Source organism: Procambarus clarkii, chromosome 41 (genome assembly GCF_040958095.1).
Source record: "Procambarus clarkii isolate CNS0578487 chromosome 41, FALCON_Pclarkii_2.0, whole genome shotgun sequence".
NCBI classification, from domain to species: Eukaryota; Metazoa; Arthropoda; class Malacostraca; order Decapoda; family Cambaridae; genus Procambarus; species Procambarus clarkii.
The window spans coordinates 11,557,348-11,570,725 of NC_091190.1; the positions used below are offsets into that span (position 1 = coordinate 11,557,348).

Here is a 13,378-nt window from a genome sequence, read left to right on the forward strand (position 1 = left end):
TGAAATGCTATTCATATTAGTGGCTTTATATAAATTACATTGTGTACCTAAGAATACTAGTCTGTATCATGTTTTAAATGTACTTATATAATTAAATTATTTTTATTATTATTAATATTATTATTATTATATAGTGCAATCCAAATTTGTTCATCTATAAAAAGAATAAAATTTAGTTAATGTCTAATGCCATTTCTTCCTTTAGCTCTAAAACTTGACTATGAAAATTTGCTCTATTTTATTCTTAAGCAATTAATTTACTCTATCCACTCAGAAGGAAAGTCAAGTTCTGATTTATGTTTTGTCTAATTTTATTACCTAAGTGTCCTCATTTGTAGCTTATTTAAACTTGTGGTATTTTATGGGTTAGGAACATTTTATGCATTGTCAACAAGCTTTACATCACTTCTTTCCATCATTTTGTTTTAATCAGTTAAATGTTAAATAATCAGTTAATACCATTTCCATAACACAGGTAGACCAATAATTATAATAAAAGAGTTTATAACAGTACCTGATAAGAATAATAACTGAGTAATAAAATGATGATCAAAGTTGTTAGTGGAGCTAAACTTGTGAGAAACTCGACAACATGTCTGACAATCTGTATTTTGTCTACATTTACAAAGGAACTCCAGGCACGACGACACAAGCATACTGGCGACACCATCCAGCTGAATGATTTCTCTTTCAAGTATACTGCGCCAACTGACGTATGAACTGCTGATGAACCTGCAAATATAGTCTCATATAAGAATAAGAGCACACAATGAGTTACTAGAGAATTAGCACATGATTATGAGCCATTTAAATTTAAATTAATATAATACTGTAATTGATAAGGTGATAAATAAGCAAAACAATAAAAAAAAATTTATCTTGTTTTGTTTATTTATCTATGCAGTAAGTTTATCTATACAGTACAATTAAATCGATACAGTAAGATTTTCCATGTTATAAACTAAATTATATATAAACTTGTTGCTTTGTCAGCTTTCTGACAATATATCTATGACTTCTATCTATATATATATCTTATATCTATGACAAATAAGTAGACTTAGGGCTACTGGCAATTCAACAGGGTGTTGGCCTCTTGTTACTTGATGGATATCCCTCGGCTTTGTCGTGATTGAGTGGTGACTGCATTTGAAATGGAGCCGATTTTCTGCCCTGAGTCGTCCTCTCCTCGTGTACTGTGTGTGCACTTTATATACACAGAGTAAACTTTGGGTCTTGACTATGTTGAGGACTAACACATTCTTATTGGTCATTAAGCTATTATGGTTGACTTAATAAATTCTCCAGATGTTGTGTGTGTATGGCTAGATATGTTGATGGATGAGCAAGTTTTATCCCGGATGTTTATGTTTAGGTGGCAAAACCGGGTATGTGTGAAAACGATATGGTTAATACTCTGAAATACTCACTATCAAACCTATGACAGACCCTCTTATTATGGGTGTGGTTCGAGAATATTTACATTAGGGTGCATTAATATTTAGCACATTGTAAAACTGTATTCTGTAGTACAATGGTTAGCAAAGTTGACTCACAACTGAAAGGTCTTGGGTTTGATTACAGTTCAGAATAAGATGTTAGGGCCACATTTCATTACACCTGATGTGTCTATTTACCTAGCGGTAAACAAGAACCTTGGAGTTAGGAAATTGGTGTGGGTTGCATCCTGGGAAGGCCAGTTGTTGGCCTAGGGAGCCTAACCCTAGGCCAACAGGGTTATATGACCTCTATAAGCCTAACAGGCAGATAGTAGTCACATCGTACAGAACACAGTATGCCAATGGATTTTAAAACCAAATTAACCTTACCTGATCTAACGTAACCTAACCCAACCAAGCATAACCTAAACAAATATATTCAAACCTAAAATCATACAGTTTTAACAAACAGTAAATAATCTGTCAAATAGTTTTGTGTATGATTTTACCACACCTCATAACAGGATTCCTCATTGTCTCTGACAATAAGAAACAAACCAATATTTAATTGTAATCAAGGGGTTACGAGTAGTACTGTAGTTGGAGTCATTCTTAACACTTTCGCGCTCTCGGCGCTCAAAAAAAAAAAATACCCCAGATGCTTTCGGCACTTCGCGCGCCTACGCGGTAAGACCGAAAAAGTGTACACTCTTTTGACTGTCCTGACAATAATTGAAGGCGCACGTATTTAAATTTGGTATCACTGTGTTCGCAATGAAATTGTCTATAAGAGCATACCTATAAAATGCCGCCCAAGCATAAGGAGTATCAACACCAAATAAAAAACTATGCAGATCACTCGCCGAGAGCGCCAAACAGCAACAAAATGTTTCCACTCTCTTAATGGTTGCGAAGCCTACATTTGTCCTACATCGCTAATTTTGGTATCATTGGAATCGCAATAAAATTCTCTACACTGACATATGCATATGAATGTTTAATATAGGTAATTGCCCACCCGCAAGAGTGTGTGAAGTGGAGAGTAGTTAGCCGCGAGCGCACTGGCGAAAACACAATCATGCTTGGAAAGTTTATACATTTATACGTTTCCTGACCCTACTTTTCTATGTATTTCTTTTTTATACCAATGTGTTCGCAATAAAATTTTCTATAAGATGAACTGTATAACATTTGTACAAAGCATGTGTAAGAGAAGCGCCAAATATAGAACCACGTCGCTCAGTATGCTTTCGCGGCAGAAACGAACGCATTGTTTTCGTTCGTTTGATGTTTGTCATGTTTATACTTGTTGAAACATTTTATAATTTGTATGACAGTGATCGCAGTAAAATTCCCTACACAGACATATACATAAAACATACAAATATTTCCCACGTGTTGGATATATCAACGGCTAAAGGGAACCCACTGCCACACGCTCGCCACACCCCCAAACATACTTTGTGTATTTTTTTTTTTACTCATAGAAGTTTGTGATATAATATTCATTCTGGTACCAAAAAATTCGCAAATAAATTCTCTACAAAACAAAAGTATCCCCATCCATTTCGGTTAAAAAATGGAATTTATAGAAATATTTTTTCGATTGACGAGAAAAGTAGGCAGTTATGCGGAATCGTAAGAAAAACCAGTGACGAGTTATCTCTAATCGAAAGCGCGAAAGTGTTAACTCTTAATTTAGAATTCTGGGTTCGAATCCTAGGTGGGACAAAAAATTGTTACGTGCATTTTATATCATCTAATGCACCTGTTCCTCTAGCAGAAAATATACCCAGAAATTAGTCACTTTGTTGTGAGGTTGCATCCTGAGGAGGGTCAATAATTCAACCTGGGGGGGGATGGGGGGAAGAACTTTGATATATGCCTAACATGTGTGTATATTATACTGTAGACACTCGATTATCCGAGATTTGAATATCCGGAAAACGCCCTTATACGGCCAAAATCACGACTGGATAAAGTTACTGTATCTCAATATCCGGCCAAAATGTCCATAGGAGCTGAAAAATCAGATGTTAGTCCGGATAAAAATTCTGGGCCGGTTAACCTGCTGCCAATGTTGCAATATCCGGACATTCAGCCGGACAAAGCATGAATTGTCCGGATATAAAAGCCAGGCCGCGGGCCGTACCATATTAATCCCGTAAGGCTTTGACTCGAGACGCATGGTGTAGGAGGGGGTGGGGTAGGTGGGTAGTGTCGGGGGAGAGGGGAGCGTTGGGAGGGACCACCTGGGTACAGGAATTACCATTAATTTTATAACAATTCATCATATCCTAAAACAAAAAAAATTACTAGTAATTATGTAATAATAAATATGTAAGTTTCCTAAAAACAATTTGCACAGTTTGAAGTTTCCTTAAAAAATATTGCGAGTTTTTTCCTCCTGGCGGCCTACGTAACGTGTTATAGCTGCCCCAAGTGGACATGTCCAATTCTGGTCAACCCATGTGCTCCCGTTCCTCGTGTTATACCACAGTGCTGTACCATTAGTGAAATATTTTTTTAAATAACTTTTTTATTTTCATAGTAACTTTGAACATTTTTGGCCAAGACTATGTCTGGTAGCAGCATCAATCGTTCTGGAGGTGTTAAGAGGAAGAAGGTTGTCCTAACAATTAAAGACAAGCTACATGTTAAACAACTTTCTGAAAATGGCCGGTCAACTTCAAGTGAAGTGAAGCCTGAGGCGAACCAAAGAGCTGATCATACAACAGGCCAATAAACACAGAAGGCAAGCTAAACTTGATTCTTATATGGTAAGAAAATCAAGCCATGCGCCTTCAACAAGTGAGGCATCACAGGCAAGCCAAGCACCTTCAACAAGCGAGGCGTCACAGAGAAGCCAAGCGCCTTCAACAAGCGAAGCTTCACAGGCAAGCCAAGCGCCTTCAAAAAGTGAGGCGTCACAGGCAAGCCAAGCGCCTTCAACAAGTGAGGCCTCACAGGCAAGCCAAGCGCCTTCAACAAGCGAGGCCTCACAGGCAAGCCAAGCGCCTTCAACAAGTGAGGCCTCACAGGCAAGTCAAGCGCCTTCAACAAGTGAGGCCTCACAGGCAAGTCAAGCGCCTTCAACAAGTGAGGCATCACAGGCAAGCCAAGCACCTTCAACAAGCGAGGCGTCACAGAGAAGCCAAGCGCCTTCAACAAGCGAAGCTTCACAGGCAAGCCAAGCGCCTTCAACAAGCGAGGCCTCACAGGCAAGCCAAGCGCCTTCAACAAGCGAGGCCTCACAGGCAAGCCAAGCGCCTTCAACAAGTGAGGCCTCACAGGCAAGTCAAGCGCCTTCAACAAGTGAGGCCTCACAGGCAAGTCAAGCGCCTTCAACAAGCGAGGCCTCACAGGCAAGTCAAGCGCCTTCAACAAGCGAGGTGTCACAGGCAAGTCAAGCGCCTTCAACAAGCGAGGTGTCACAGGCAAGCCAAGCGCCTTCAACAAGCGAGGCGTCACAGGCAAGTCAAGCGCCTTCAACAAGCGAGGCCTCACAGGCAAGCCAAGCGCCTTCAACAAGTGAGGCGTCACAGGCAAGCCAAGCACCTTCAACAAGTGAGGCGTCACAGGCAAGCCAAGCACCTTCAACAAGTGAGGCGTCACAGGCAAGCCAAGCACCTTCAACAAGTGAGGCGTCACAGGCAAGCCAAGCACCTTCAACAAGTGAGGCCTCACAGGCAAGCCAAGCACCTTCAACAAGTGAGGCCTCACAGGCAAGCCAAGTGCCTTCAACCAGTGAGGCTTCAACAGCTGGCAGTCAAAACTAATTTTGCTTAATGAACTGTACAGTAATTTTAATTGTTAATTTTAGTGTTGTGTTAGTATAGGTTACGTAAATTGTCAAGAATTCTTAACTTCAAGATGTGTGGCATCAATCAAGAAGACGAACAACAAGGTAAGGTGATGTTTCTAGTTGAATATTTAATAATTACATGTGGCTTGGCAACTCAAATTATGTTGTTTGTAGTATAAAAATAGTTGGAAATGGTCACTTTTGGACTCGGAGGAGAAAAAGTACCATTATCTGGAACACATGATTATCCAGCTATATTATATACATATATATATATATATATATCATATATCATATATATATATCATATATATATTATATATATATATATATATATATATATATATATATATATATATAATGTAATATATAATGTAATATATAATATTACATTATATATATATATATATATATATATATATATATATATATATATATATATATATATATATATATATATATATATATATATATATATATATATATATATATATACATACACATACACATTATATATTATATATATATATAATATATAATGCTGCTTGCCAGTCTCCCAACACAATGCATTAATAAATGCAGCACTTAATAACCAAGAGTCCCACTGACTGATATACAGAACCTAAATTTCACCACAACTAAACATTTGAGCATAAATTAAGTTCATACATTATTGAAATGCTTAACTATTCTAGATTCTTTTGATGTTTCTTTTAATTAAATTTAAATTTATTATCATAACTGAATTATTAAATTAAGAGAGTGTTACACTGTACCCTTATCTTTGGGTTATCTGCCTGGTACTGATGACAAAGAAACCAACTCATTCCTTAATTTGTAGTATTAGTACTCCTGTTTCATTTATAATCCTTGCTTCACGGCCATCATCTATATTAGCTATGGTCTATACAATGTATGCTAGATTAACAGAATTTTCACACAGAAAGTGTAATAAAATGAGAAAACAGTAAAATGGGCATTATAAAAACAAATTAGTCCCTATTTGATGTAGAATTGCAATAATCTCGTGGAAATTTGTCAAGGTTATAAAGACTGAGTGTGTGTGTGTGTGAACTCACGGTCCCTCTGGCGTAAATCAGTGTTGAGTGTAGGACAGTGGTTGAGTTGTAGCGCGACGTGCTCCATCAACCTGCTCTGACGCCGCTCGCGGGGACAATGTAAACAAACCCCCCCCCCCCCCCACCCTACACCATTGAGTCTAATTATGGAGACCAGCTTTAACTCACTACCCCCTATAGTAATCACTAACAATCCAAGAGATGGCGATTTAACTAGCAAGTTTAAATTCATGCATTTATTACTACCTGTGGGTATATAAATGTATGTTAGGTGTGAGTGCTTGAGAGCATCATGTTCAACCCCATGTTTGTATTGCTACTTCAGGTGCGCATATGGCGGGGTGTGGCGGTATTGATTCTTACAATCTTACTTTCGTCTTCTTCAACAATGTCTGCAGCTTGTTTTGTTAGCATGTTCAATGCAGAATGATGGTCAAAATTGCCGCCAGGATTGTCACCGATATATTAATTTCTCGTAGCATTTCACCCATGTCTCGCGCTCTCATGGAGCCAAAACGTTTTCGGGTTTGCCGGCTCATGGACTCGAAGGTTATAATAATAATTGTTTATTTAGGCAAAGGTACATACATAAAGAGATTTTACAAAGTTTGTTGGCTTTATAGATAGGAGCTAGTACATACAATGCCTAAAGCCACTATTACGCAAAGCGTTTCGGGCAGGAAAAAACACTACTGACTAAAGCTTAAAACTAATGGGTAAAAAGAAAAAAATGCGTTGAGTACAAATAAAAATAGAGGTAAAAGAGGGGGGAACATTGTTGAAAAAACAGCACAAATACAATTACAAATTATTACAGAAAATTACATTAAAACAGCGTTGATTTGTAAAACAAAAAAAAAACAAAAAACATACATGGGTTGACAATAGAGGGGTAAGGTAGGTTACAGGGAATTTATTAGGTATAGCTTCGTTTTTAACTTAAACTGGTTGAGAGAGGTACTGTCTTTAACATGGTTGGGAAGGTTATTCCACATCCTGGGCCCCTTGATTTGTAGAGCATTTCTGGTTTGATTAAGTCGTACTCTAGGAATATCAAAACTGTATTTATTTCTGGTGTGGTGCTCATGGGTTCTGTTACAACCTTCTATGAAGCTTTTGAGATCAGGATTGGCATTACAATTTAGCGTTTTGTATATGTATAGTACACATGAGAGAATGTGCAGTGACTTAATGTCTAACATATTCAGGGATTTGAATAGGGGTACCGAGTGATGTCTGGGGCCAGAATTGGATATTGTCCTAATAGCAGCTTTGTGTTGAGTAATTAGAGGACGCAAGTGATTTTGGGTAGTAGAGGCCCAAGCACAAATACCATAGTTGAGATACGGATAGATAAGGGAGTAATAGAGAGTCACCAGGGCAGGGCGTGGTACATAATATCTGATCTTAGAAAGAATGCCCACAGTTTTTGAAACTTTTTTTGATATGTTTAGAATGTGTCCCTGGAAATTCAGCTTGTGGTCAATGAGAATGCCAAGGAATTTGCCATCTAATTTGTTACAAATTTGGGTATTGTTTATTTTGAGATTTATTTGATTAGAGGATTTATTGCCAAACAGAATATAGAAAGTTTTGTCAATGTTAAGGGTGAGTTTGTTGGCAGTTAGCCACAGATGGACTTTATTTAGCTCAGTATTTACTGTGGCATTTAGAGCAAAGGGATCAGGACTGGAGTAAATGAAGGTTGTGTCGTCAGCAAATAGGATTGAACTAGGATAGTAGGGTTAAACAAATAGGGTCAAGGCGGACTTGTCTTGGACTAGTAGGGTTAAACAAATAGGGTCAAGCAAATAGGATTGAACTAGGATAATAGGGTTAAACAAATACAAATACAAAGAAACAATGAAAGAAACGTTTTTCTACTAAATCGGCGTCCTCCCAGGCAGGGAGCTGGTGTTCGCAAGATACAACTGTATAATGGCTCCCAGCTTTACTATGTAAACAGATTCAAATACCTTGGCCTTGAGGTGCTACTGTATGGTCCTGTTGTATTCAGACTGTCGTCAGTATAAAGAGGCTCAGAGCTCTCAAGGCTGTTGCAAGGTTATCACTCAGGCTATGGTGCCAATGTCAAAATTGTCAAAACGATATACCATGCATACATCAGATCTTTAGTGGATTATGCTGAATCTCTGCTTGCCTTGATGCCTGAAATAAAGCTTGGAGGACTTGAAAAATGACAAAGCTTTGCCGTTCAATAAATCTCTATTGTCATACCTTCCCTGATGTAAAAAAAAAAAAAGCAAGAGTAACGCCAGTTCACAAAGGAGGTAATCTGGTAAACAAGTCCGCCTATTTTATTGGATGAATCATAGATATGTGGCTCCTCTTGCCTGATATTCCCGTTGTTGCAGATGTTCCAGATGCAGGATGTTCCAGCCACCGACGTTCTAACTGCTGATCTTCTAGCTGTTCATGTTCCAGCTGGCGATGTTCCAGTTGAAGATCTTGTAATTCGCATCAAAAATGCACTAGAAAAGACGCTGGCCCGACTTCTAACTAAATTCTTTACACAAGTAACACAACCCACCTCTGAGGCTGACCCAACAGACATCTAATCAACAGCCGTAGACAATGACTTCCGCCCAAACAAAGCTACCATTGCTGGACACACATCGTTTGAACAGATAATGGAATAACTCGTTAGCACGCCTTACCAAAATCACTCCCCAGGCTGACTTGCCACAAACCCCAGCCACCAGTACCAAGAGTAAAAGACAGCTCCCATCCATATCTAGGTATCCAACACGTACTACTATTGACATACCAAGGAAAACAGACATATCCGTAACCCATACATCCTAAATGGCTCCCCTAACCTTCATGACTTGGAACGCAAAAAGCATTAAAACATCCCTCACAGAACTTAAACAATTCCTTTACTCATCCAAACCGGACATAGCCTTCATAACCGAATTCTGGCTCACCCCAAACAAAATCCTATTTTTAAAAACTTTCAGATGCAGAGACTGGACAGACCAAACCGTATGGGGGGGTGGTATTTTCCTCCTAACACAGAGTAATATAACATGTAAACCTGTAACACTTACACATTTTATGAACGGTAAACTAGAATTTTAGCATGCCTAATACCTTACAATGGTACACTTTCAATAGTACAACGGTAATGGTATCCTTTCTGGTTATATACAACTGTAACGGTTCTATTGTTACGTAAAGTATGGTGACAAATAAACACAGACACTAAGATACTATATATATATTTGGTCGAATATACAGAAGTACACAGGTGATACGTTGGTGTGAGTTGAGCGCACTGAGCGTTGGTACAGTATCTCGCAAGTGTCTGCTCTAGACCACACTTGAAAGTAGACTAGCCAATGTTCGCTACACCGCTGCTTATATGCTCGGGCAACACCTCACCGTGTTGCCCAGGCAACGCCTCACCTCATTCATCTCCAAAGGTTGACAGGAATATTAACAATGCATTTGGAACAAGTATATTATTGGGATAATCTACTCGCTACACAACCTTGGTGGCATAATAAACTTAAACGAACTGTAATTCTATCTTAACCAATTACGACACCCAATCATTGTTACAGATGATCTCAATGCTAACCACCCCACATAGAGTAGAAGTACTCAAAATACGGCAGGCACCGATCTATATAACTACTTAGACACTGCATCATATATTCTTCTTTCGCCGCCCTACCTTGCAACCTACTTTAACTACAGAACCAATTATGAAGCCTCACTTGATATCTGCTTTGGCTCCGCACACTTTCAACATGAACTATAGGGAAAAGGGGGGGGGAACATGGCAGAAATCATCAATTGTACAAGTTTGAGAATAAACAGCATTGTTTAAAAAAGCAAGACATGGGTTGACATTTAGGGGTTAAGGTAAGTTACATGGAGTTAATTAGGTAGTACTTGGTTTTACTCTCAAACTGGTTGAGAGAGGTACAACCTTTGACATGATTTGGGAGGTCATTCCACATTCTGTGTCCCTTGATTTGTAGAGCCTTTCTAGTTTGGTTAAGTCGCGCTCTTGGAATATCAAATAGGTATTTGTTTCTAGTGTGATGCCCATGAGTTCTATCACAACCTTCTTGGAAGCTTCTAAGGTCAGGATTGACATTGCAGTTCAGAGTTTTAAATATAGAGAGTACACATGAGAGGATGTGCAGTGACTTAATATCTAACATATTCAAAGATTTGAGTAAAGGTACCGAGTGCTGTCTGGGGCCAGAGTTAGATATTGTTCTAATAGCAGCTTTGTGGTGAATAATTAGAGGATGTAAATGATTTTGTGTAGTAGAACCCCAATCACAATTACCATAATTGGGATAAGGATAGATGAGAGAGTAATAAAGCGTCACCTGGGCAGAGCGAGGTATATAATATCTGATCTTAGAAAGAATGCCAACAGTTTTAGAAACTTTTATATATATATTTAGAATGTGTCCCTGGAAATTCATGTTCGATGAGAACACCAAGGAATTTGCCATCTACTTTCTTACTAATTTGGGTATTGTTTATGATTAGATTAATTTGATTTGAGGATTTATTGCCAAACAAAATATAGAGTTTTGTCAATGTTATGCGTGAGTTTGTTGGCAGTTAGCCAAAGATGGACTTTATTTAGTTCAGTATTTACCGTGTCATTTAGAGCAAGAGAGTCAGGACGAGAAAAGGAAGGTTGTATCGTCAGCAAATAGAATTGGTTTGAGGTGTTGAGAGGCATTTGGAAGGTTATTAATGTAGATGAGAAAGAGAGGGCCAAGTATGCTGCCCTGAGGAACACCAATGTTGATGAGTAAGGTGGGAAAATTTGAATTATTCACAGAAACATACTGGAGCCTGTCAGTAAGGTAAGACTGAAGATATTGGAGGGAGTGACCTAGCTCTGACTCCATAATGATGTAATTTAAGAAGAAGGTTTTAGTGGATGACAGTGTCAAAAGCCTTACGTAGGTCAACAAATATCCCAACAGGGAACTCATTTTTATCAAGAGCTGCACGTATCAAGTTAATCATACTAATACGTGCATCGTTAGTGCTTTTTTTTTGGTTCTGAAGTCATATTGGCAAGAGCTAAGTATGTTGTGTTTGGCTAGATAAGAGTAAAGCTGCTTGTACATTAGTTTTTTAAATATTTTTGACAAGTGAACTCAGGAGCGTGCCAATGTTCTTGCTGAATGTCTTAAATTTACCCTCTCAACACCCTTTCTTCATGCCCAAGAACTCGCCCCAGACAAGAAACTGACCGTGCCATACCGCTACCCATGCTCGGCGTCGACAACATGTAAACCTTAAGCGAGCTACAATTAGCCTTAACTCTCTTACCTCTTGGCAAGGCACCTGGAGCGGATAGAATTCCATATGAACTTATAAAATATCTTCCATCGACTACACATAGTACTCTTCTAAACTATTACAATCTATGCTGGACGGAAATATTCCTTTACAATAGCAGACCATTATTTTTCTTCCTTTCCTTAATCCAGGAAAAGACCCATCCCAACCTGCGTCATACAGACCTAGCTCCTTACTATCATGCCTCAGTAAAGTCATGGAAAGGCTAGTACATGCCTCCAATAGTACCTAGAGTATAATAATAATATACCGTCATTCCAAGCTGAATTTCGACCACAATGTTCCACACTTGATCAAATGCTCGGCCTTGAACATGAAATCTGCACCTCTCTCGGAAGCAGTAAATTTTGTATTATTCTCTACCTAGACCTCAAGGAACTTTTGCTAGCATTCCTCATACTTAAATAAATAATAAATAAATAAATGTTTATTCAGGTAAGGTATATAAATACAAGAGATTTTACAAAAATTGATAGATTTATAGATAGAGCTAGTACAATGTCTAAAGCCACTATTACGCAAAGCGTTTCGGGCAGGAAAAACATTAAAGACTAAAACTTAATACTAATTGAGTTTAAAGTATAAAATGTGTTGAGAACAAATAAGAATAAAAAAAGGGGGGAACATGGCTGAAAAAGCAGCACAAATACAATTAGGTCGACAAACAGCGTTGTTTAAAAAAACAGACATGGGTTGACAATATAGGGGTAAGGTAGGTTACAGGGAATTTATTAGGTAGTGCTTCGTTTTTATCTTAAACTGGTTGAGAGAGGTACTTGCTTCATGGCAAAGCTTGTACGTTTGGGCGGACAAGGAAGATTACTTTTATGGTTACAGTCCTATGTTGACCAGATGCACACACTAGAGAGTGAAAGGACGACGAAATTTCGGTCCGTCCTGGACCATTCTCATCGACTTGAGAATGGTCATAAAACATTAATAATTGTGTAACTAGCGTCAAAAGATTGTTATTTGCTTAGCTAAACGAACTAGAGGGTTCAGTTCCTGAACCGATTATGTTCCTCTAACCCTTTACACCACCGCCTACGCAATGGATATGGGGTGCATAATAAAGAAATTGAAATATCAAGAAGAAGAAATGAATTCGGGGTTTAGTTCTAGAGCACATATGTGTCTAACCTTTTTCACTACTACCCACACAATAGGTATGGGGGACATTGATACAAGTCTAAATAATATATATATACACAGGCTTCCTGTCCCTAACAACGGAAATCAGTTATTAAAAATCAAATAGGGTTTCTTTATGTTCTGTAGTTACCCTGTAAATTTTCACTTGCATTTTCTTTCATCGTTACTTCATCTACGTCAACTGAATTTTCAGTTTTAAATTACCTTTTTTGCCATTTAATGAATAACATAATGCAATCCAGTATTATTTCGTAAAAAATACAAGTAAAATATTTAGACATATGCGTTGGCTATGCATCGGCTGAGTCATTATACAAAAATAGACATCCCTAGTCGAACCTTTGTGTCTCTAAACGTTCACAAATATTCGTTCTTGTACGGATATATAGGCCTATATTATTGAAACAGTTGTGCCTAAAATCAGTCACATAAATCTGCAAACAAGAAAAGTAGAGAACATTGTTAAAGAACCAAATACTTGGTAACTAATGGGGAAACGTATAAAGGAGGCTGACTGAGCTAAAACCTAAGAGAAA

The 13,378-nt window shown here is 38.1% G+C and overlaps 1 protein-coding gene across 3 annotated transcripts in view; it reads right to left on the reverse strand.

The window, feature by feature from the left end:
- Nucleotides 1-13,378, reverse strand: part of LOC123761060 (palmitoyltransferase ZDHHC22) — a 75,669-nt gene that overhangs the window by 58,612 nt on the left and 3,679 nt on the right. For 2 of the 3 annotated variants that reach the window (XM_069339341.1, XM_045746944.2), the window contains one exon: nucleotides 515-732. In XM_069339341.1, the coding sequence (XP_069195442.1) occupies nucleotides 515-670 (156 nt within the window). In that variant the 5' untranslated portion in view covers nucleotides 671-732. Of the gene's footprint in view, nucleotides 1-514; nucleotides 733-6,323; nucleotides 6,422-13,378 lie in introns of those variants that run through there. The other variant, XM_045746943.2, reaches the window with a different exon arrangement.